The following is a 25206-nucleotide window of genomic DNA, read 5'->3' as shown; positions in this document are numbered from 1 at the left end:
TGATGGATTATAATAAAATAAGAGGAATTATTTCAAAGGGAACACTCACTCACCTCTGACCACCACTAAGTTCAGTTAGGTTTTCTTTCCAAGTATTTCCTAAGGCAACCTTAAACTCCAGACCATCCAACACAGTCTGCCCTTCTGGTGGTGCAAGCATAGCATTAGCACCAGGCAAAAGAGTAGAAAAAATAGATCCAAAGTCCTTGTTCACCTGGATGAAAAAATGACTTGTATTATAGAAGGTTTTCCAAGAAAAATCAAATGATATGTATATCTGGAAACCAGCAGGTGAATTTTATTATCTGTTACTCTTGTTTTGAGGTTGGCAAATTATGGTCCATATGACAAATCTGGTCATGCCCATTCATTCATTCATGTATTGTCTATAGTTGCTAGAAATAAAACATATTAGAGTCCAGTGGTTGCGACAAGAGTATAAGGCTGTGATATATTTATGTGTCTCTTCACAGATATCATTTACTGAGCTTCCTCAAACTTTGAGGGGAAACTACAGGCTGTACCTCTAACACTAAGATGAAGTTTGATACAACAGGCACCCATGGTTGCAGGAATCCTCAGAGACACACAACTGAATAATATAGGAGATTGAATTTTCAGCTGGAGGAGAAAAAACAAAAACTTTTTTTTTGGTATAATTTGTTTTCTGTTGACTGATATGGTAAGACAGGCCTGTCATTACAGCTAACTTTAAAAAGCTTAAGATCAGAGTGAAGTCTAGGAGAAAAAGAGGCATGAAATCAAAATAGATCTGTTAAAGGTGTTCAACGGTTCTTTTCTATACTTTTCACAGATTGTCAAGGGACAGGAACAAGACTAAGCCCCAAAAGAAAAAAGCTTAAGAAGCTATTTGGCCTATCCGCATAAAGTTGCAGCAGGAGATTACACAGAGATTTAGGACCAATATTCTAGGCTGTAACTGAGTAATTTCTGTGCATACACATTTGAGAATTCAGTCATCTGTCTTCAGACATGACTAATAATCTTAGAGGTTCACCAGACAAACTTGAGTGTATACATGCATGTACACCCCCCCAACAAAGATATATGACAGCCAAGTTCTCTATTCAAGTATAAAATTCAAATGCAAGTACATATTTTATGAATATATTTAGTAATAAGGAAATCTCCTAGACTTACACAGTCTCCTAAATATAAATTTGCTAAGGAACACATATTTTAAGAACAACACACACATGCTAATAGCCTACACAGAGAAAGTAGATTCTAGTTTTATCTAGGATAGACTTCCAGAGCTACACAAGGTTCATTACAGTGGGGAGAGGTCCACTTTTTTTATGGGGGAAAGATGGAAGATAACATAGTGTCTATAAACACTTGAAATTTTTTGACCAGACAGGAGAAAGACAGCTCAAAATTAAAGACAGTGGAATGCTAATAAATCCAAAAGATGACCATGGGATCCCATGTGGATTATTCAAAAGGGAAAAAAGAATCTTATCAGTTAATAGGTAGAGAAGAATACAGCCCTATCATAGACTGGAAATAAGTTGAATATTGAAAATCCAATGAGGTTAAAAAAGAAACAAAAATACAACCAGTTTATAAAATACTCTGATGTTGTGAAGGAAGTACACTTAAAGCCATAAGGAAGTATGGAATGCTTAAATAATACCTATCTCATTAGGTTACTGTTGAGAATTAAATAGGAAAATTAATATAAGAATAGTGTCTGACATATATAATAAGCACTCAGTAAATTTACTTGGTTTGGGAGAACTTTGGAGACTGAAGAAAAATCAATTTAAAATATAAATTTGTACTCGAATTAAATACAGGAATCATGGGGAAACCAAGAGACAGAATCTCAGATCTAGTGTTAAATCCAAATGTTGTATAAGCAGTTTTTAAACGACAGAAATACTACAGGGAAATGGAACACTGAAAGTAAGTTGTAGAGCAGGAAAAATAATCCAAATGAAAAAGATAACTATTCTGCCATTATCAAAAATAAAGTTCCCTCAAAATTAAAAAGAGAAAAAGTGGTAAGGTGTCCAGTTAAATCCTAAAGGCCCAGGCTTGCTAAAGTGCCAAATACCACAGTATCTATGAAAGCTTCTGACTAGTAGTCTTTTGTTATGGCAGGAAAACTTTACAGAAGAAGCTAAGGATTATGCTAATGGAGACAAATCTATGCAGCCAGAGAAGTAGAAATAATAGTAAGGAACCTTGAAATCTGTTGAAGTTGTCATAAAACAAAACCAAAATGGTTAATTGGGATTTTGTTGGATATGAATCCTGGAAATACTGACTTCCCAATTAACCAGTTCTAATTCCTAAAGAGCAACAAAAGGTAATTTTAATTTAAGTTCTAATTTAGGAAAAGAGAATTCCAGTTTTCCTACCTTTTGACTATTACGATCTTAGGCTAATTTCAACTTTCTAAGCTTTAGTTTCTTCATTTATAAAACAGAGATAATAATTATCAAAATTATGGAATTATTTTAAGATAATTCATGTAAAATAAGAGCAAATGGTCTGTTAATAAATTATTATACTTACATAAAAATAACATTTTATAATTATAAATCTACTATAAAAATGATGTGCTAAAAACCTAAGAATGTATAATACTTATGAATTCTGAAACACAATTAATAATTTGTAAGTGGAATACAATCTTACTATAGAAATATTCTTAGCACAAATATTTGACCTCTGCAGGTCATGTCAAGAGAAACTGAAGAGGTTACAACTGAAGGGGTCCTTTGGAGAGGTATTCCAACAATTAGCACTTCTGCAATGTGAAACAAATAATGCTTCCAGTTTTAAGCAGAGGATGAGTAAGGGTATGGCAGATATTTGGAAGAAACCTTAGAATACTGTCCAATATTAGAACCTATGATCTCATGAGAAAGAGGGCAAATACTGTCCCCTTTAAAGGTAACCCAGAATTAGCAAGTGATGGAGAGAAATCTACAAAGTTAACTTCATGTAGCTGAAGAACCAGACAAGCAGACGATGAGACCATAATGGCAGCAGCAGCAGTTAAGTCCAAGAGGACAAAATGCTTTAAAAAGTCTACAAGGTTTTAAGGTATGAGCATGTGCCTCATTCAAACACAAAGCTGTTGCTTCAAATTTATCTTAGAGTACAACGCTATTAACATGATGTCATCTTCCATCTTTGCCTCATACAGAATAGATAATATTTGGGGGTTCAAATACCTTTTGCCAGGCAATATTTATGGCTTGGTTTTTCTTCTGGTCAAGGTCTTCTATAGTTGCCAGGATTTTGGATTTGTCATTTTCTACAATTCTCTTCTTCTTCATCAAGTCATTATACTAGTAAGATAAAAAGCAGACTTAATTGAGAAAACCAAAAAATTTGTATTTTAGGATTCAGTCAAGAATAAAAGAGATTTTACTATTTTTATATGCAATACATACAACTCCTTCTTACCAAAAAGATACACTACATTGAGTTACAAGGCAAGTAAACACACCTATATGTAAAATTCAATTACTATAGCTGAGAATTTATAGCACAAACTCTTAAAACATTTTGACTCCACTTATAGTCACTTATCTACCCAGTAGCCAAGGCAAAAAAAGGAGTATTTGTCATGTAAACTCAAAAGTAGCCTTGCATGCAAGGTTAGTCTTAGCAGTGACATAAAGGTTTAACTTTTTTAACTCTTCACCATGATGTATAAAGTCCTACATAATTTGGCTCCTGTTTATCTCTGAACTTTTGGCAACACACTCCTCCCCAGGCTCCAGCCATATGGTCTCATTTTCAGCTTCCTGAACATAAGCTCACCGTAGCCCTGTGGCCCCTGCACTGTTCTTCCTCTACTTCAGACATTAACTGGTGCCTCAAGTTTCCACTCCAACATCTCATTTTCAGAGTAGCCTTCTCTGGTTAATGAAGAAATTTACTGAAAAAAAAAATTTGAGGGAAACTACAGAGGGATAATCAAATCATGAGGAGCAGCAGCACTTTCTAAAAACCCTTTTAACTTATTTCTCCTCACAGCCTCACATTTCAAGGCGGCTTCATATTCTCCCTGAAAAACTCCAGCCAGTCTTGCTAGTTTCCTTGCTGCCCCTCTCCTTTGTGCAGAAAAGGTTTTAGGAGCTTGGCCACACTTTTATCCTGTTCCTTGCATAATTCCATATATTTTCTTACATGGGGTGACCCAAAATACAATAACAAAAAGACAAAAGGTGAACCACTGATCAACCATATAGGCCCTTCCTCTCTGATATGGACATGGGAGTTGGTAAAATTAAAAAAAAAAAAAACAAAAAACCCAAAAAACAAAAACCTAGCTCAAGTTATTATTATATAATAAAAGCAAACAAGTATAAGGAAACAAATTTCATGATGTTAAGCAGCTCAAATTCAGACAAAATATTTCCCTTCCACGAAGGTGCCATATATTGCAAAGATTTAATGGAGAAATGAAAACCAGCAGGAATATTTAACAGAAAGATTATAGTATGTGCATTATTAATGTTTAGTATCTAACATAATATAGATTCTTTGTAGATACTAATGTTAGTAACAGCTTTAAGAAACCCATTACTAAAAAATTTGTTAAACAAGTGATAGAGCTCATAGGTACTCACTTTTACATCACTCTCATTAACCGTTATGCAAATTCAGTTTTACAGAATTAAAGAAGATACAGGGCAAAATATAAAATTACTCAGATTGCTATTTCCTATGGGGCCATAAAGAATAGGAACTGCTTTCCCCTTTGGGTTTTTCTAGTGACATGCAGACTGTAAAAGGTAAGGGAGATGGATAACACCATCAAGTAACTGAGAGCATTAAAACAGAGAAGATGCTGCTGGATTTACAGATTAGTAAAACAGTGTTAATGTATATAACAATTTTAGTCGTTTACTTATGTAATGGTTCTTGCAATACACTGGAATCAAAGGAAGACACTGGTTAGAACAGACAGGTATTCCCTGTTTTCCAAAGTTCACTTTATATCACTACTTTTACAAGAAAAGATAAAAAGCACAAATAATGTTCAGCATGTGTTCTGCAGTGAGCCATTTCTTACAGAAGCAGCACACATCCTAAGCAGTGAGAGTGGCACCATCAAGTTCCTCATGGGAACTACACTGAGCATCTCAGCATCAAGCCTCCTCCCAGAGCTTTGAACTGTGTCTGTGAGCATCTGTGCTTTATCTCAGTTTGCTCTGTGCATCTGTTAGCAAGATGGGCCCTATGGTAATTGCTTCTTTGCTTTATACCATTTCGGCACAGGAAGGGTTTCAAAGGAATGCCCCACTTTTTGGATAGTGGGGAAAACCTGTAGTCTTCTTCAAAGCCTTTCAAAAAGACAAGTTAAAGAAATGATAAAAATGTGAGGAGTTAACAAGATCGAGTGTTTTTATTTAAACCAAAAATAAGAAAGGGGTTGAACACGTTCACAGCAAAAGGAAAAGCCAGTGGAAAAGTCATTTAAGCACAACAGAACATGTAACTGATGAAACAAAAAGAATGAAATAAGAAAAGAAATAACTGAAAAAGAAGAAAAGGAAAACACAAAACAAATTTTCAAAAGCATAAAGCAAAGATTTTAAATCTAAAATTTAAGTCTAAATTATTAGACTGACTCTAATAATTGTCTCAGGGGTCATATCTGCTGGAGACAGAAATGGCAACCCACTCCAGTATTCTTGCCTGGAGAATCCCAAGGACAGAGGAGCCTAGCAGGCTACAGTCCATGGGCCACAGACTGAGCACACACACACCAGGGGTCATAAAAACCATCGAGGCTACTCATGTTTTAAAGTGGCCATAGTCATAGCAAAGTGACTTACACGCTCTTCAGCTTCAGTCAGTACATTCATGGCTCTCATGTTGACATTTCTTCCTAGTTTCTCCTTCATTTCTTGCAACTTCTGAAGTCTCTCACCAGCTTCTTTTGGATTGTTAGCTTTGAAATCATAGGTGCTATTGGGTTGCCCAAAGAGGTGTTTTTCTACAGTAATCCAGTCATAGTCTTTCAACATTTTGGATACCTAGCCACAAGATGATAATAGAATGATATTGCTCACAAACCTATATTTAAAAATTAGTTTCTTAAATATTTACTAATTTTTATAAACATTTTTGAGAAAAATCCCATGACTCATTTGAAAAAAAAAAGAGACTCATTGTTGATTGTGAACCTATAAGCATGAATATTTTTAGCTAGAGGATAGGCTAGAAACAGAGAAAGATATTACTTAAGCATCAAAATAAATGTGAACTCAGAGAAATAGTTAAGAAGTGTATGTGGGGGGGTGTGTGTGTGTGTAAACATTGCCATTATAATGGGATGAGGCTCCAGATTTTACCAAATTCAATGTATTACTTCAAAAAAACAACTTGTGAAAGTTTAGTCTTATACGAATATTTAAGTCATGGATACTGTAAAATCATAAAAAGCCTAATCGTGATTGGTAGCTAATAATTCTTGAAATTATAATCTAAGTAAAACATTATCTTAAATATTGACTCCATCCCCTTGCTACCCTCTTTGACAAGGCACAAATACTCATATAACCATTAAGGATTTTTAATTATAGTGCTTAAGGAAGACTTTCTTCTACTGTAACTGTTTAAGATTGGTATTGACTGTTGAAAGCTAATCCTTGTCAATCATCCTTATTAATTCCATGAGTACAATCACACCACCAGACTCCAAAGTAATATGGTCATTTCTAGTCTATCTTTTTTTTCCTGCCCATCTGTGAGCTCCATGAACACATTCTGTGGCATGTTGCTCATTCTTGCATCTTTAGTGCCTGGTATAAGTATATGATAAATATTTGATAAACTATGTATTTTAAAGAATACTTGACTTTTTAGCAGTTCTGCCTGCAAGTCGCTCTTTCTACCCTCTTCACTTAACTGTAAATAGAATCCCCTAGCAACCACCGATACTAGTATTTTCAATTGTCTTTAAAAAAAAACACCTATTAACAGTGATATTAGCATTGGTAATAGTTCAGTGAATCCACTAATACTAGGCTACTAGGCAAATGGGAAATCAATACAAATAAAATATTAGGATATTATCATGTGGTCATTAAAAAAAGGCTTTTTAAACAAAGTAATGAACCTGAACAGGCTCTCATGGCTCTTGCAGAAAAGGGTGTTAGACTGTTTTGTATGTTCTCATCTTTTTGAAATTAAATCTCTTGTACTTTTATGATGCTAAAAGATTTAAAAGGCTCCAAACTGTTACAGACCAGTAAGAAAACATGATGAGTGAATTATTAAAACCACATAAATGAAGCCTCCTAACTAAGCAACAAATTCCTGCAAAACTATGTATTTTCTTTAAACTACTTAGGTTTACTGTGATACATGAAAGAAATTTTAATTAAGAGTGACCAAAAAACTGTGGGATAACTTCAAAGACACTGCTTGGCAAAACGTCAGATTTCAAATGAGACTTCGAACACTGACTATACTAATCCTCATAAGGATATCCTAAACCAACTAAGTCCTTACTTCAGAAGTTCCTTGTGTGTATTTCTCTGTGAGTTCCCTAAATTCAATTTGCAATTAGGTAAAGAATATATATTACTACTATTAATACATTAGTAATTAGTTCTATGAACAACTGGGGATTAAAAACAGTCATTTCCATGGGAGGCCACTCAATATTTGGTTAAAAACATCTTGGAGATGGGAATAAAGCCCCTGAAATTAAATTTAAAAATAAAACATTTTTGCCATTTGGTGACTGCTGAGAAGCAGTCATAGATGTATGCCTCAAAATTGTTACACAGTAGTTCTGCCATTTACAGTAAGTTCTTCACTGAGCATTTTACCAGAACATTTCAAAAACCCAGAGGCAAAAATGTGATTAAGAATAAAAATGAACAATACAAACATGCCTTTGCAGCAGCATCTTCAGCTTCCCGTTTATGTTTGCTGATGTTATGGTCCAGTTCCTTAATTTTAAGCTGAGATTCATTGTTTTGCTCCTTGTGTTGTGCTACTTCTGCATATTTAGCTTTAATTATGTTATCTTGGGCTGTTATCACTTCTTTTTGCTTGCTTACCTCTTCTTGAGCTTTATTTACTAACTCCTGAAATGAATAATTACAAGACAACACACAGCAAGGTAAGACGGAGACATTTTTTGGTTTACTGAAAGATCATCCAACAGACTTCTAGACAAGATGGCAATGTGTCATCTAACCTTCTACACTTTATATCTCCATGAACACGACTAACACATTTACAAATAAAACTTGTATTACCACTAGGACAAAAGGGATGAGATGCATTGTTCATGCTGGAAGCAACAAAGTCCCTGTGACACAGTATAATTGGGATCACCTAGGTGGAGGAGGGGTTACTGGGATTTGCCCTCTAAGGTCTCTCAAAAGAGTGGGATTCTGGTGGTGGTTACAAAATAGTATGACAGGCCCCCAAATGCCATTTATTATGAAGGCAAAGAATGGGGGTGGAAGTAAGGTAAGCTGGCATTGGTTCCTTTCCCTTCTATAGAAGTAAGCCATAAGGCCTCTGACAGTGGCAACAAAAGGTCAGGGTGTTTGGTTCTAGCACAGGGGTTAAAACAGAGATATGGAAGAGGAAGAGAAACCTTTTTGAAGAAACAGATCTGTGGCACAAAGAAAAACTTCTCACTCTTACTACCATCGGTTTCCCTCTCAAGTGAAAATTACAGCTGGGATTTAGTCTACCAACTCTCACCTCCTCCCCCGCAAAGTTCTTTGCTAGATCTTAAAGGTCGTTCTGGTAAAGATATGGTCACAAACTCACATAAACATCTGAAAAAAAGAACCTAGCTCAACTCAGATTTAGGTAGGGGAAAACAAAGAGTAGAACAACTTGCTCAAAGACTCTGAGGAAGAATAGGTATCTTGAAGTGATGACCAGCATCAGTAAAAATTTAGGAATTCTTTAAGGCATGCTCATTAGAAAACAAGATAACTCTGAGCAATAAACAATACCTGACATTATGGTTAAGTTATTGAACATGACATAAGTAATTTCTTTATGTTTGTGTCATAAAAGGTCCTTTGCAGGAGGAAGTTAAATCACAGCATTCATCTAAAAAATCCAAAACAAAAACGCATGACAAAAACATGTTTATGAAGAAGATTCTCTCACACCTAAACATTGAAGATGCTGTGTCACAGGTATAATTGTTTCAATCTACAAGGTTAAGAGAAAAACAAGGATATCTATCACTTCAGATTGAGCCAAAGTTTTTAGTTTTGTTTGAACATAATTAATTTGAAGGCAATTTCTCTTCTTAGCTCCCTAAGAGGGCAAACAGAAACAATTTAAAACATAGAGACTAAAAGAACAACGTTTACAAACTTAGAGATACATCTTATAGTTTTCCATAAAGAAAGAGAGATTCTCTTTATCGAAATATGTATATGCTTTGATTTTATCATTATTTAGATCAAGGAAGAAGGGGCTTATTTTACTTCCACATTTCTCTTTAAAAATATGACATCTATTTTTTTTTTTTAATTCCACAAGATGATGTCCATGAAAGATGGTAAAAGATATGGAGGGATGATAAGGCAAGTAAGAAGGCAAAAAAGAAACTGTAGAAAAGGTAATCAGCAACACAAAACACAAAGCTGAAAAGCACTTTGAACCCTGATCTTCAAAAATATAGTTAAAAAATTGTTCTGCTATTTATTTGATAATGTGTTAAAAATTAAAAAAAAACTCTTGAGTTTAACCACAAATAGAATGAAGAGAAAAGAACTACTTTCTAAAACAATGCACACTACAACAATTAAAACAATCATCTCAAGGAAAAAATGTAACAGGAAATGTAAAAGTAGAGGACAAAAGGCAAAAACACACTTTACTATATTGTAGGTAAATGGATGGAACTCCCCTCCCTGTTAGAAGCTGCTACATTTTAGTTAACATGACCTACAAAAAGTACATACAGAACAGAAAACTTACAAAAAAAAAAAAAGTTGTATCAAAAACCAAAGGTGGGTTACACTTTGTAGGGCATGGTGACAGTAGTTAATAATAAATACTACTGTATATTTCAAAGTTGCTAAGACAGCACATCTTAAAAAGTTCTCTTCACACAAAAAAAATCTATAATCATATATGGTTACCAGACTTATTGGGGTGATCATTTCACAATATATTAAAATGTGAACCATTATATTGTACACCTGAAACTAATATAAATGTTATGCCAATTATATCTGAATTTTAAAAAGCAGGAGTAGAAATAATCAAACAGAATTCAAGGTCAAAATCAAAAAATGGGTCAAGAGGGTATCCAATATTCATGAGGGAGCATTTTTAATATTTGTAGGAAATAGAAATATCTTCACAACATGAAACCCTTGCACTCCAAATCCACCCTTTACTGCCTGCTTCTGAGATGGGAACAACTCTCCCTTGCCGAGTTTAACAGTATGAAGCCTCATCAGTCAAGGATGCTGTAGGGACACTGGAGAAGGAAGGGGCTTTACTTCTTGCTTCTGATGTGCTTTTCTCAAAGGCAAGGTTGTCACTTACATGACATACCCAGCAGCAGTCTTTGCAGCCTGTCCAGAGGCTGGGCACCTCCCTGTGGCCAGTCCCCCTGGCATCCCCGAAAGCTGTTTTCCCAGCAGATGTCCTGTGCAGCACTTTCCTCAGCATGGTTTCCCTACTACACCAAACCCCACCACCAGAGGGCCACAATCATGTGTTCTCCAACTACATGTAGTTCTCAGCCTTGCAGGTAGAATGGGGCTCTTTTCCAGATTTATTCCTTCTGGGGGTGCACTGCTTCAGCTTATAGGTAATGACTACTCCTGTATCTGCTGTTCATATATTCTTTAGAGTTTTCTCTAGGCCTTAGCAATCAATTGTACATCATCCCAAATTCCTGTTATAGTTAATAATTTTTATTTAAACTCTGCCTGGTCAAATTACTGGGTATTTTCATTTTCTAGTAGACCTAGTGGACTAAAACAATTAGTGATATTATTTCAGGACTCTTTCTGATCGGTAATCATCATTTTCCCTCTCATCATGACAAGGGTGAAGAGACTGAGACCTTTGAAGTCAAACATCTTTAAGCTACCATTTCAGAAGCAGACTGACATTTGTGTTTCTCTAATGTGGTTAAATCACTCTTACCTCATTTTTAGCCACCTCAGAGGCCATCACTGCAATCTGACCCTCGTAGGATATGATAGCTTCCTTTACAGCTTCAAGCTGTTGTTCATAGGATGCATGCTCTCTTCTGAGCTCCTCCAGCTCCAGGGTGATAGCTTCAACTTCCTATAAAAAACACAGCATCTGGGCATTCAACATACCAACTACTGTGGCTCAGACAGTAAAGCGTCTGCCTACAATACAGGAGACCCGGGTTCAATCCCTGGGTCGGGAAGTTCCCCTGAAGAAGGAAATGGCAATCCACTCCAGTATTCTTGCCTGGAAAATCCCATGGATGGAGGAGCCTGGTAGGCTACAGTCCATGGAGTCGCAAAGAGTCGGACACAACTGAGCAACTTCACTTCAGCAAGTAAGGACCATAGCTTACTCAACTACTGAAAACATGTAAGCTGCTTCCAAAGAAGAAAGGGGAGAAGAAATTTATTTTTCTATATTAAAAAATGTACATACAATTTTTATGGGTTCAAAGAACTTTGCATAAACTATTTCATCCTTTTATTCCTATAGGGAAAAACAATACAGAATTCTATATAGCAGATAAATTAGGAGGTAAAAACCTTTTTTTAAACAATTATTTAATGACAAAAAAAATTAGTTTCTCTGCTTTCCCATTATAGCCTTTAGTTCTTTACAAAATGCTTTGTGTAAAGCTAAATATTTAATAGTAGAATCATAAGGTGGGTTTAAAAAGAACTGTGAAGGAAAGCTAGATTTAAGTGAAATTGTATTCAATAGTGAAATTGTATGGAATAGAGACTGGGCATGTAGCCTTCTTTGTAAACAGTAAAACAGGTTCAAATTCCAGCCTTGAAACTATCCATGATAGTCTACAATTGAATAACACTGCAAATTTAACATGCTTTGTCATCATTATTCTTTCACAGTGTCTGTTCAAACAGATGATCACCAAACAGAAACGTCAACAGTGAGTCTCTGATATGACACAGCTTGGCTTACATGATACAAGCTTTGGTCCACTCCTGAATGAAACATTATCAAAATCATGCCTTTATCAAGCAACCTTGTCTCTCACTTTTCGACTTACGACAAATATCGATGAAGAAGGACAAATCAACCAATGGTGCTCTACCACCCTTCAGTTCTATGCTGATGTTAAAAGATTAATTCTATTAAAAAAAATTACCTGTTGTTTTTCTTTCATTTTTTTGCTAGAAGCATCTGCTTTAGTTTTGGCACAATCTAGTTTTTTCTGTGCATCCTTCAGTTCTCTCTCTCTTTCAGCTTCAGCATTTTTCATTTTATTCTCCAACACCTCATATTTTTCTTCGGCTTTTTTCTGAATTTCTTTGGTGTTTTTTAAGGTCTCCTCACTTTCCTCTGCATCATAAAGCAGGCAAATACAACTAAATGAGATCTTCCAACTAGTAACAGTTATAGATAAGGGCTTACAAATTCAACTTTTAAGAGAAGAAAAGGTATAGAAAGTTGGAGGCAAGAGTTAAAAAAAAAAAATTAACTGTTCTAACCTTATTCTATAAATAGTATGTTGAAAACACAGGTCATACCTTAGAGCCATACTTGAATTATCTAAATTCTGTAAAGAAATTATTTCCAATCACATGAAATTGATTAACATAAACTTTACCTACAATTTAACTTATAAAAAGATCACAGACCATGTTATATACCATATGCTTCCAAAACCAGAACTGAGCACAGAACTATGGTACTTTTATTTTAGTTATAAGAATACTTTTAATTAACCCCATAAAAAAGCTTGACTTAGTGTTCCTTGCTCACTTATTTTTATTCAAGGAAACTCTTATTAGAGAAATATTGTGAGAATATACATAGAACAAAGCATAGGAAACATATTACCTCTGAATTTATAAATTAAAAAATAAAGTAAGATAGAATGAGCATGTTATGGTCACAATCAACATACACTGTTAAGTGTTAGGACTAGGTACAAACATAACCTTGAAAGCCATGATTATGCAATTTCCTATACTAGTTTTCATTGTAGAATATCATTCTAGAAATCAAAAGAGAAATTTTAAAAAAAATACCCAACACAAAGATAAACAGAAATACAACAAACCAAATGTACATTAGATGTAGCAAAATCAGTTCTAGGAGTGAAGTTCATAGCAACAAATGCCTACCTAAAGAAACAAGAAAAATCTCAAACAACTTTACACCAAAAATCTGTTGTGTTTCTACATACTAACAGTCCCATTTAGAACTGCATCAAAAAGAAGGAAAAACAAAACCCAAAGTTAGTAGAAGGAAGAAAATAATAAAGATCAGTGTGGAAATAAATGAAATTGAGGCCAAAAAGAAATAGAAAAAAAAAAAAAATCCATGAAATTAAAAGCGGTTCTTTAAAACCAACAACCTTCCAGCTAGACCTAAGGGGAAAAAAAGACTCAAAATCAGAAATAAAAGATACTACAACTGATACCACAGAAATATAAGGAATCATAAAAGATAACTATGAAAAATTTCACACCAACAAATCAGACAACCCATAAGAAATAAATCCCTAGAAAAAGACAACCTATCAAGATTAAATCATGATTAGTAATTAGTAATATGGAAACTTGATAAGGAATCAAAAACCTCCCAACAAACAAAATCCAGTTGAATTAAATCAAACATTTAAAGAATTAATACCAATCTTTCCTTTTCAAATTCTTCCAAAAAGCAGACAAAAAGAAAATTCTTCCAAATACATTTTGTGAAGCCATCATCATCCTGATATTAAAATCAGACAAGGACACCACAAGCAAAAAACATCACAGGCTATCATCCCTGATGAACATAAATGCAAAAATCCTCAACAAAACATCAGCAAACCGAATTCAACAATACACCATGACTAGGTGGGATTTACTCCAGGGATACAATGATGGTTTAACATCTGCCAATTAGTGAATATGATACACTGTATTAACAAATTCAGGATAAAAGTCATGGTCATCTAAACAGCAGAAAAAGCACTTGAGAAAATCCAACATTTATGATAAGAACACAGTAAAGTGAGTATAGAAAGATTAAGGCTATACACATGACAAGCTCACAGCTAACATCATGCTGCTGCTGCGGCTGCTAAGTTGCTTCAGTCGTGTCTGACTCTGCAACCCCACAGATGGCAGCCCACCAGGTTCCCCCGTCCCTGGGATTCTCCAGGCAAGAACACTGGAGTGGGTTGCCATTTCCTTCTCCAATGCATGAAAGTGAAAAAGTAAAAGTGAAGTTGCTCAGTCGGGTCCAACTCTTCGCAACCCCATGGACTGCAGCCTACCAGGCTCCTCTGTCCATGGGATTTTCCAGGCAAGAGTACTGGAGTGGGTTGCCATTGCCTCCTCCAGCTAACATCATACTCAACGGTAAAAAGCTGAAAGCATTTCCTCTAAGACCAAAAAAAGATAAGGATGCCCGCGCCACTTTTATTCAACACAGTGTTGGAAGTGCTACAGCAACAGGGCAAGGAAAAGAAGGGCATCCAAACAGGAAAGAAAGAAGTAAAACTCTCACTATATGTAGATGGCATAAACAGAAAACCCTATCATAAACAGAAAACTGTAAAGACTCTATCAAAAAACTGTTAGAAATAATAAGCAAAGTCAACAAAGCTGCAGAATACAAAATCAATTACAAAAATCGGTTGTTTCTATACAGAAAACAATCCCATTTACAATTGTTATCAAAAAGAAAATACCTAAGAATAAATTTAACCAAGGAGGTGAAAGATATGTACACTGAAAACTATGAAACACTGATGAAATAAACTGAAGACAGAAACAAATGGAAAAATATTCTCTGTTCACAGATTGGAAAGATAGTTAAAATGTCCATATTACCCAATGCAAGCTACCGATTCAAGTCAGATCCTATCAAAATTTCAATGTCATATTTCATAGGAATAGAATGAACAATCTGAAAATTTGTATGGAACCATGAAAGACCCTGAACAGCCAAGGTAATCTTGAAAAAGAACAACAAAACTGGAGGCACCATACTCCCTGATTTCAAACTACATTACAAAGCTAGAGTAATTCAAGCAGTAGAGTAGTGGCATAAAAACAGACACAAGGATCAATGGAACTACTGAATAAAAGAACCCCAAAACAAAGCCCACGCATACATGATCAATTAATTTATGACAAAGGAGTCAAGAATGTATTATGGGGAAAAGACAGTCTCTTCAGTAAATGTTGCAAGGAAGCTGGACAGTCACTTACAAAAGAATGAAACCGGACCACTTTCTAACACCATATACAAAAATTAAGTCAAAATGGATTAAAGACTTGAAGGTAAAACCTGAAATCATGAAACTCCTAGAAAAAAACAGGTGGTAAGCTCCATAACATAGGTTTTGATTTTTTGAATTTGACACCAAAAGCAAAGGTAACAAAAGCAAAAATGAACAAGGGGGACTGCATTAAACCAAAAAGCTTCTGCACAGCAAAACAAATCATCAACAAACTAAAAGGCAACCTAGTGAATAGGAGAAAACATTTGTAAATCATCTATCTGATAAGGGGTTAATATCTAAACCATATTAAGAACTCATATGATTCCACAGGAAAGAAAACCAATCAAATCAAAAAATAGAGGACCTGAATACACATTTTCCACAAAAGATGTACAAACGGCCGAGAGGTAAATGAAAAGATACTCAACATTAATCATAAGGGAAATTCAAATCAAAACCACAAACAGCGATCACCTCAACTGTTATACTGGCTATCAAAAGACAGGTGGTGTTCACTGCTTCATTATTTACAACACCCAAGACATGGAAACAACCTGAGTCCACTAAGGGATGAATAGGTAAAGAAACTGTGGCATAAACACACCACGGCATACTATTCAACCATAAAAAAAGAAGGAAATCCGACCATTTGCAATAACATGGATGGACCTTGAGGGTATTACATGAAGTGAAATAAGTCAAAAAATACCATATGATCTCACTTATAAGTGGAATCTTAAATATCTTAGGTCACAGATACAAAGAAAAGATTGGTGGTTGCTAGAGGCAGGGGGTGGGGAAAGTGAATGAAATGAATACATTTCAAATTTTATAAAAGAAGAGAAAAAAAGAATAAAAATATTAGTGGGGGAAAAACAGGTCTGTGAATAGTCCTAAGGAATAAGAGAAATTTAAAACTACCACATACAATTAAATTCTGATTAAAGGTGTTAAGATAGGTTCTTAAAATTAGGGACAGAGATAGTTATACACATATAACAAAAATACTATAAACATAAAACCAAAAGACAAGCATGTAACAAAAAAGGTATTTATAATGTGGTACATGAGAACAATAAGCAACCCAATAAAGCATAAATTAACAGAAAATTATTATATATAATTAAAATATACAATAAACATGAGAGCTTCAAATACCTAAAGTATGGTTATCAGTTGAAACAGATTAGAACAAAATCTTACCAATGATTTTTTTAAGAGCATCTAATTCTTCCTGTTGCTTGTGATACGAGCTTTGCTGAAGCTTGGTTTGTAATAAATCTACCTCCTCAGCTTTCATCTCCCACTGCTGTTTCAGGTGGCGATACCTTAAGGAAGAGAAGTTTATAATAAATGACAATTTTTCTGATGTTTGAGACATGCATTTAAACAAGCTCTTACCTAAAACAAACTCATACAACATAATGTAAGATGCCACTGGTTACAAGACTCATTTTGATGACTTTCACACTTATGAAGCATCAATGTAAACTCAAGTTTGACTTGGATACTGAAGGTAAATACTCTAAATGACCAAGACCAATAGTAACTATCCACAGAAATATTCTTAATTTTAGAAAATATTAATAATCTTCAAATAAATAAGTGATCTTAAAAATAACCCTTCTCACTGATCCTTATCTAAAAGAAAAACTCCACAATAGCCTCCATCATAAAAATAGAATATATAACAATTATATAAAATTTCAAAAATTTGGTTAGCTCAATCCCCAGTTTCAAATGTTTTAATTAATAACATCATTTCCTCCATTTTGTAAGGAGACTGGTGGTTTAAAATGACACAGTACTAAACTTAAACATTCACCAAGCACTTTTTTTTGCAGATCCTGTAATTGTCCCCCAGTTCTGGCAGCTTCAAATTACGGCTTTGGAAGGTATTTTGCTAATTCAGCTGCAGTGAAATTTTAAATTATAGTAAATTCAAAGGTTGCTTGTAACTAGAAAATCACAAGGTTTGAGGGCAAAAAACAAGCAACTTATAAATACTCCCTTGAGTATTCTTGTCTGAGACTGCTTGACAGCAATAAAAAGCCATAATTTTAACTCAGAGTCATTTTTCAACTCATTTAAAAATGTATAGAAATTTTTTAAAAAAGGCAACATATTTTCCTGATATGGTCTATGAAAGAATGGCTTTAGGTGACCCTTCCACTTTCATTTTTCAAAATCTACTTTTCTTCCTGGACCTCAGGGCCACAATTAGTCTACAAAACAACTCTGCAGAATAAACGACCTAGTACTGCTCAACAAACTTAACAGTTCCAAACCTAATGTGACTACAACTGAGTCTGTAATTCATTCCCTTGACAGAGCTTCCACATTTCAGAAACATCTTTTTGTCTCTTTCTCAGAGAAAGTTCTTTCATTTTATGATTAATGTCATATGTCAATGAAGGTAAAAGGTAGGCTTTACATGTATATAATGTTTGAAAGTGGGCATTTTGATACAATTTACATCTTGGAATGGCCACTGTGACTTAGTGTAAATAATCTTTTCCACATATATACTGTGTCCCCAAAAAGTCTTAGTACTATTCTAAGCTTTGATAATTTCAGAAGATAAATGCCAAAAGTTTACCCCTCAAAAAAAATTTAAGTTTTTATCTTTTATTTTCTCTTACCTTTATTCAGTATTTTGAATTCTAAATAAATTGTTTAATTTTATCTCATCTGCCACTTGCCATCTTCAGAGGGATTAGAAAAAAATTACAATTAAACTCTCAAATACTGTACTTTGTTAAGTTTGTGGCATTTATACTCCTGAAGTTTTTAAAGCACACAAGGACTCTTCTAGACAACCACATAGTGAGTTCACTCAACATCATTCAGGTGTTTATTCAAGTCATCTTCTCAGTAAGGCTTTCCCTGCCCACCCCATATAAACTTTCAACACTTCTTTCCTATTTTACATTTTTATTCTTAGAACTTAGCATTATCTAACATACCTTTTACCAATTTAACTTTTTACATTGTCTGTTGCCCCAACTCCACATATGCAAGTAAGATAAAGGAAGAGATTTATCTATTTGATTCACTGCTATATTCCCAGTTCTTTGAAGAGTACTTAGCACATGAGGCACACAATAGTAAATAATGTTAAGAGACAAAAAGGGTTACATTGAATAGCATGAACCCAATTATGAAAAAAAAATGTGGCATACATATATTTCATCATACATAAATATGTATCATACACAAACAGAAGTAATGTTGAACAGTTCACACACACACCTATATCCACACCCACAAAGAAAAAACACTGGAAGTAAACACTTTAATTTTAGCAGTGACTTTTGACATAAACTTGTTTAACTTCTCCACAGGGAACCTAGCTATCTTCAACATGTATAGGACAGCCATAAGGCTGCAAAACTTAGTGCAGACACCCAATCAGTGCTACAGCATATTACATCATTTCAAATCAAGGACTCAAGTGTCCTCTGGCATCAACCTTCAGAGCATCTGTGTGTTTCCCCACTAATCCCCACAGAATGTTAACAGAGTATATATCTCAGTAGAAAAATAGGAATATTTGGCTGATTTTTCTTTCTTTCTTTTAATTAACTTTCCATAATTTCGTAAAACAAAGACATCCCTTATATTTAAAAAAAAATAACTGTTATCAATTCACAACTTATTCAATACTAAGGTTATTATTTAAGTCGTTAAGTATTTCTTTAAATATTAATTTTTTTAATCTTCTACCATGCAAATGCAGATCTTTGACCAAAAAAAAAATTTAATAACAGCTTAATCCAACCAAAGTCTTACTTTTCAGCAGTGTTTTTAAGATTGGCTAATTCCTCTTCTAGAGCCCGTAGCTCATTCTCCTTGGTTCTGAGCTTATCTTGAACATCTTTGAGTTCTTGAAACTTCATTAAAATGGAAGCTGCCTGGGATCGAGCACCTGACATAGGCAAATTGAAACAGGCCTTCAACACTGAGTTGCCACATATTTAGGAAACAATACAGTTTTCTAAGAGATTTACACTTGAAATAATTCAACAGCCAATCTTTAGTGGTTTATGAAGGTACAAAATCCATTTTATCATTTGAATCTTAGGGCATACATATGTGATAACAAATACTCTGTACGTGATGGATTATTTATTCAAAATAATCATTGCCTTTGCTCACTGGTGAGCTTCCCTGGTGGCTCAGATGGTAAAGCGTCTGCCTGCAATGTGGGAGACCTGGATTCGATTTCTGGGTCAGGAAGATCCCCTGGAGAAGGAAATGGCAATCCACTCCAGCACTCTTGCCTGGAAAATCCCATGGATGGAGGAGCCTGATAGGCTACAGTCCATGGGGTCGCAAAGAGTTGGACACGACTGAGCGACTTCACTTTCTTTACTCACTGGGTGGATCCCTCTCAGGACCATTTTCTGATCTACTAAAATCAGGCTTAGCCATGTGCTTTGCTCTAGCAGATGAAGTGGGAAATCTGCCTCTTCTGAAAGTAAGCTTTAAGAGGCAGCATGTAATTTACCATTTGTTTTCCCTTTCCCATGTGTAAAGTATGTTCAAAAAAAAAGATTTATTTTTCAGTCATCCTAAGTTCCATAATGAGAATAACATGGAGCAGAGACAAGTAACATGATATAGCATAATTACAGAATAAATCTGTAAGCCACTGAGATTTGGGAGCTGTTTATTACCATATCGTAACGTGGTCTAAACTCGACATAGCATAGTAAACTGGTTTTACCTTACATGCATTATAACTGTCTGGCAGTAACAGGCTGAGGTGTTAAGCTGTCAAGAAAACTCTAGGTTTGATGGAAGAAAGTGAAGTCAATCAACAATGCTATTATGAACACTTTGCTTATATGACATGGGGTTACATATCTGCCATCACTTAAGGAGGAATTTCAAGAACATATAATTCAGTGAAATCTAAAATGTTCCTTCTAATCTAGATATTTTAAAATATTTGGTCTCTATCTTCCAACTGTAGATATTAGTCATTGTGTACACTGGGGAACTTGTTCATGAAGCTCATTACATTGGCTACTGTTTTCTTGGACTAGAAAGAAATTAAGATACTTCCTAACTCAAGAGGCATCCAAGTCTCTTGGTTTGGTTAAAAGCACAAACTGTGAAATCAGGCTAACGTGTTTAAACTCTGACCCCTGGCTCTGCCACTTATCAGCAAATTCTTAACTGTTTTATACTTTAGTTTCTACAAACATATAGAAAAGATAGTAATGTCTACCTCAAGGTTGCTATAAAGATTAAATGAACTAATTAAAGTCCTTAGGAGAGGGCTTTATAGAATGATAGAAATGTTCCATATCTGCACTATCCAATTACCCACTAACCACTGTGGTTACTGAGCCCTTGAAATATGCCTAGTGCAATTAAATAAATTATTCTATTTAATTTTAATTACCTTATTTAAATGGAAAGTCACATGTGGCTAGTAGCTACTGTATTGGACAGTACAGGCTTACAACACTGCCTAGTACACAGTAAGTACTGTTCAGTATTTGTTATTTATTACATGGTCACTCGACATGGATATGGAAACAGTGTCACAAATATTAGGACAGGAAATACATGGTCACTACTTAAGAATTCCTTTCTTAAGGCACCATCTCAAGGGCAGATTTAAAGTTTTGCTTTACTTTTGACAGGAGCAGTAGCATATATACATATTAGAAGTTAACATGTTTCCTAAAGGAAAACTGGTGGTCAAGCTACAATTGCACTGAATAAAACTACTTTGTTTCCCAGTGACTAGAATATCTTAACAAGGCAAAAAAGAGAAAACAAGAATAGACTTAAGATGAGCAAGAAAAGCTATAGTACTGATTACTAGACTAGAGTTCCATCTGGATGATGACAGTGTATAATTTCTCAATTAATAATAAGCAACTGTCACAAATGAAAAGTCAATCCTTTGATTAGGAATAAAACACTGAATTATTCCAACCCCAATATTTCCTATTAAAAAAAAAAAAGTCCCCATTCTATTTACAACAAAGGAGTAGGAGGACAAAATGATATAAATCCTACCTCCACTCAATGTCCCATGAGGATCAAACACATCGCCTCCTAGAGTTACAGTTCTAGTCATTATCCTTTTATCAAAAGCTACTTTTTTTGCATTATCCATATTGTCACAAACAAATGTCATTCCAAAGACAAATTCCATTGCTTTCTGAAGTTCTGGTTTGTATTCAACCAGGGAAAGAGCCACATGAACATTATTAGGGCCAACCTGTGGGAAAACATATGTCATAATACATATTACTCCTTTCCTTTCAAATACTATTTTATAAAATACTAATAATGCCCACAACTGTTAGAATACTAACAGTAACTTAATATATATACCCAGCAATACAACGCCTTTTGAATTTTCTAAAATGCTATAGAAAACTCACTTTTAGAAAAAAAAATTCAAGTTTAAACACTGAAAAATCTAAGTAAAACATTTAGCTAAAAATACCAGTCATGAGTTTCAATCAAGTAGAAGCCACTATCAAGTTTCGAAATTCAAAGTGGATTATTTGTGAACACACTTTCTTAAAGTACAATTTCTAGATCAACACAGTGACACAATTACATGTTTTCCTTCAACTATCAACTTGGTTGTCCCAAAGTGAATACTTTTCCATTCAAATAAAACATGCTAGAGCAACTACCTTCCAGTTACAGAAACGAAAACAGTAATTGAGAGTAAACAAGTAATTTAAAAAATCTCTCAATCTTTTATTTTGATCCAACTGTCTTTTCTCACCCTTTGTTTATAACATCTACCTCAGCCTACATTTTTAAAACAACCTAATATGGCATCACTGACTCAATGGACTTGAGTTTGCGTGAACTCCGGGAGTTGGTGATGGACAGGGAGGCCTGGCGTGCTGCAATTCATGGGGTCGCAAAGAGTCGGACACGACTGAGCGACTGAACTGAACTGAATATACTTTATGGAGTGTAGTAGTAGCAGAAATCATAATGAAAGCAGCTGTCTGCAACATATGTTCAGCAATGTCCTCTGACACAGCAGTTACCATTCAGTGCGTGTGACTAAGGGATCTGAGTAAAAGTACTTTTGTTGTTACTTAAAACCCCAACTTACTTCTAACACTGGAACTTGACCTAAGACGAGAATAACTTCCTTCTAGACTCTAAGGTGATTGTTCAAAGTAAAAGAAGTACTAACCAAAATTACCACCTATTTACTCTATACTCATCTTTCTTCTCCTGACAGTAAACAATTTTCATTGAAGGCTTCTCAATTTCAGAAATTTACTGAATATCCATTTATTATCTTAATTATACATGCAGTTTCAGGTTTCACAGAATTGTTTTTTCAACTCATGAACTTAGAATACCTGCTCAAATACTGATATCACTACTGAAAGTTAAAACTGGTTTCATGTTCTTACCAAATATTATACAACCACAGTAGCCTTTTAAATATATTTCCTTACACTCATCTATTCACTAGAAACCATACTACTTTAGATCTAGCCCAGCAGCTGACTACATATCCTGGCTACCTGCTTTGTATGTTCACAGGTTGATGGGTAATCTAGAAGAACTCCAGTAGAGAAGCATCTCTGCAAGACTGACAGATTATGTTCTATAACGGTTAACACTACAGCTGGTTTAAGTGTGCGTGGCATGAAAAAAACCTGCAGAATTCCTATATTCCTCTATAAGTTCTATAATTCTCATTAATCAGAAACCAAAAGTTTAATATTTAATGTGAAAGTGAGTTGCTCAGTCATGTCCAACTCTTTGCAACTCCATGGACTATACAGTCCATGGAATTCTCCAGGCCAGAAAACTGGAGTGGGTAGCTATTCCCTTCTCCAGGGGATCTTCCCAACCCAGGGATGGAACCCAGGTCTCCCACGTTGCAGGTGATTCTTTACCAGTTGAGCCACAAGCCCTGGTGATGAAAGAGAAAAACCTACAACCAAGAGATTACTCTACACAGAAGGATCTCATTCAAATTCAATAGAGAAAGCAAAAGCTTTACAAAGCAAATGCTAAGAGAATTCAGTTGATATAAATGTACTTATTTATAAAACAGACTCACAGATTTCAAAAATCATATTTATGGTTACCAAAGGGGAAATGTAGGGGAAGTAATAAATTAGGAGATTGGGGTAAACACTTACACCCTACTATAAATAAAACAGATAACCAACAAGGACCTACTACTGCATAGCACAGGGAACTCTACTGCCCAGGTGGCCCTAGTGGCAAAGAATCAACCTGCCAATACAGAAGGCATAAGAGACAAGCTTCCATCCCTGGGTCAGGAAGATCCTGGAGGAGGCCATGGCAACCCACTCCAGTATTCTTACCTGGAGAATCCCAGGGACAGAGAAGCCTAGAAGGCTACAGTCCATAGGGTCACAAAGAGTCAGGCATGATTAAAGTGACTTAACACACACAACACACAAAAATAAAACAGATAACTAAGAAGGACCTACCGTATAGCACAAGGAACTCTACTCAATATTCTGTAATAATCTATATGGGAAAAAAATCTGAATAATAATGGATATACACATGTATGTATAATTGAATCATTCAGCAGTATACCTAAAACGCATTTAAACCAACTATAGTCCAATAAAAATCTTTTAAAGAAGACATTCTAATACAACTTTAAAATATCAAAGGGAATTTTAGTCTTCCAACATTTCTATTCTCTTTCCATATAATTTCACAAAAGCTGATTTTATTCTCTTGGGTATCTTAACTTTTTAAAGCATGGTAACACAATAAAATTTTGTGGTTTGATATATGATTGAAATCCCAATTTACTTCAGAGGACAGTTAATGTCCTATAATTTAAAAAAAAACAACAAAAAAACCAGTAAGATGCAGACAAAGCATATAAAAAAGACTTACAAGATTCTGAGCAATCCTCAGAGTTTCTGGAGCAATACATCTGGATGAAATTTTATTGAGTGGAATTATAGTGTATCGACGCTTCAATTCCCCCTTTTCTAGTAGCTTTTTTCCAGTAACCTAAAACATTGTGCATTAGAAATGAAAAATATATTAATGACAACAAAAAACATTTAAATGGAAACAGTACAAGTTTAGGAATTTATAAATACGCTCAGTGCCTACTATCCCGAACAATCAAAATTCTAAGATAGATATGTGCATTCTGGACTCTGGAGTTAGCATACGACTTCCTCTGGAATAATGTTAATAAAATATTATATAAAAAATCATTAACTCTATCATTTTACCCTGTAAAGATAAACATTTAGCCTTAAGTGAAGTCGCTCAGTCATGTCCAACTCTTTGCGACCCCATGGACTATATACAGTCCATGGAATTCTCCAGGCCAGGATACTGGAGTGAGTAGCCGTTCCCTTCTCCAGAGAATCTTCCCAACCCAGGGATCAAACCCAGGTCTCCCACATTGTAGGCAGATTCTTTACCAGCTGAGCCATCAGGGAAGCCCAACATTTAGCCTTAGAAGTTTAAAACGTCAATAAAGTATCCAATTCTTCTAAGAGCACATGATTTTTCAAGCTAGCAGCTATTATAGTTTTAACAGCAATTATATGCTTTCTTTAATTAAAATCAGTTTACCTCTGTGTCTACTACAACATTGTAGAGTCGGTCTCCGGCCACTAATTCTAAAGCAGTGGTTGCAGAACTATCTTTTACACTGATCAGTGAAGCTACAAGTCCTTTCACACAATTTCTATTCCAGTTCTTCTCTGGATCCCTAAAACAGAAAAGTGGACAAAAATTAATCTTAGACAAGAAAATAGAAAAAGTTG

General features: G+C 34.9%; 1 protein-coding gene across 1 annotated transcript in view; it reads right to left on the bottom strand.

The window, feature by feature from the left end:
- The window catches only part of SMC2 (structural maintenance of chromosomes 2), a 50607-nt gene that overhangs the window by 6054 nt on the left and 19347 nt on the right, over positions 1 to 25206 (bottom strand). The window contains exons 13-23 of the mRNA XM_055579187.1: positions 25013 to 25151; positions 24314 to 24433; positions 21452 to 21656; positions 19205 to 19340; positions 16616 to 16740; positions 12335 to 12528; positions 11152 to 11295; positions 7899 to 8093; positions 5829 to 6029; positions 3210 to 3326; positions 54 to 214 (exon numbers count right to left, since the gene is read on the bottom strand). Coding sequence (XP_055435162.1) covers positions 54 to 214; positions 3210 to 3326; positions 5829 to 6029; positions 7899 to 8093; positions 11152 to 11295; positions 12335 to 12528; positions 16616 to 16740; positions 19205 to 19340; positions 21452 to 21656; positions 24314 to 24433; positions 25013 to 25151 — 1737 coding nt within the window. The remainder of the gene's footprint in view (positions 1 to 53; positions 215 to 3209; positions 3327 to 5828; positions 6030 to 7898; positions 8094 to 11151; positions 11296 to 12334; positions 12529 to 16615; positions 16741 to 19204; positions 19341 to 21451; positions 21657 to 24313; positions 24434 to 25012; positions 25152 to 25206) is intronic.

This window comes from Bubalus kerabau, chromosome 4 (genome assembly GCF_029407905.1).
Source record: "Bubalus kerabau isolate K-KA32 ecotype Philippines breed swamp buffalo chromosome 4, PCC_UOA_SB_1v2, whole genome shotgun sequence".
Taxonomy (NCBI): domain Eukaryota; kingdom Metazoa; phylum Chordata; class Mammalia; order Artiodactyla; family Bovidae; genus Bubalus; species Bubalus kerabau.
Note: the sequence above shows the minus strand (reverse complement) of the source record. Positions and strands in the feature narration are given on the sequence as shown.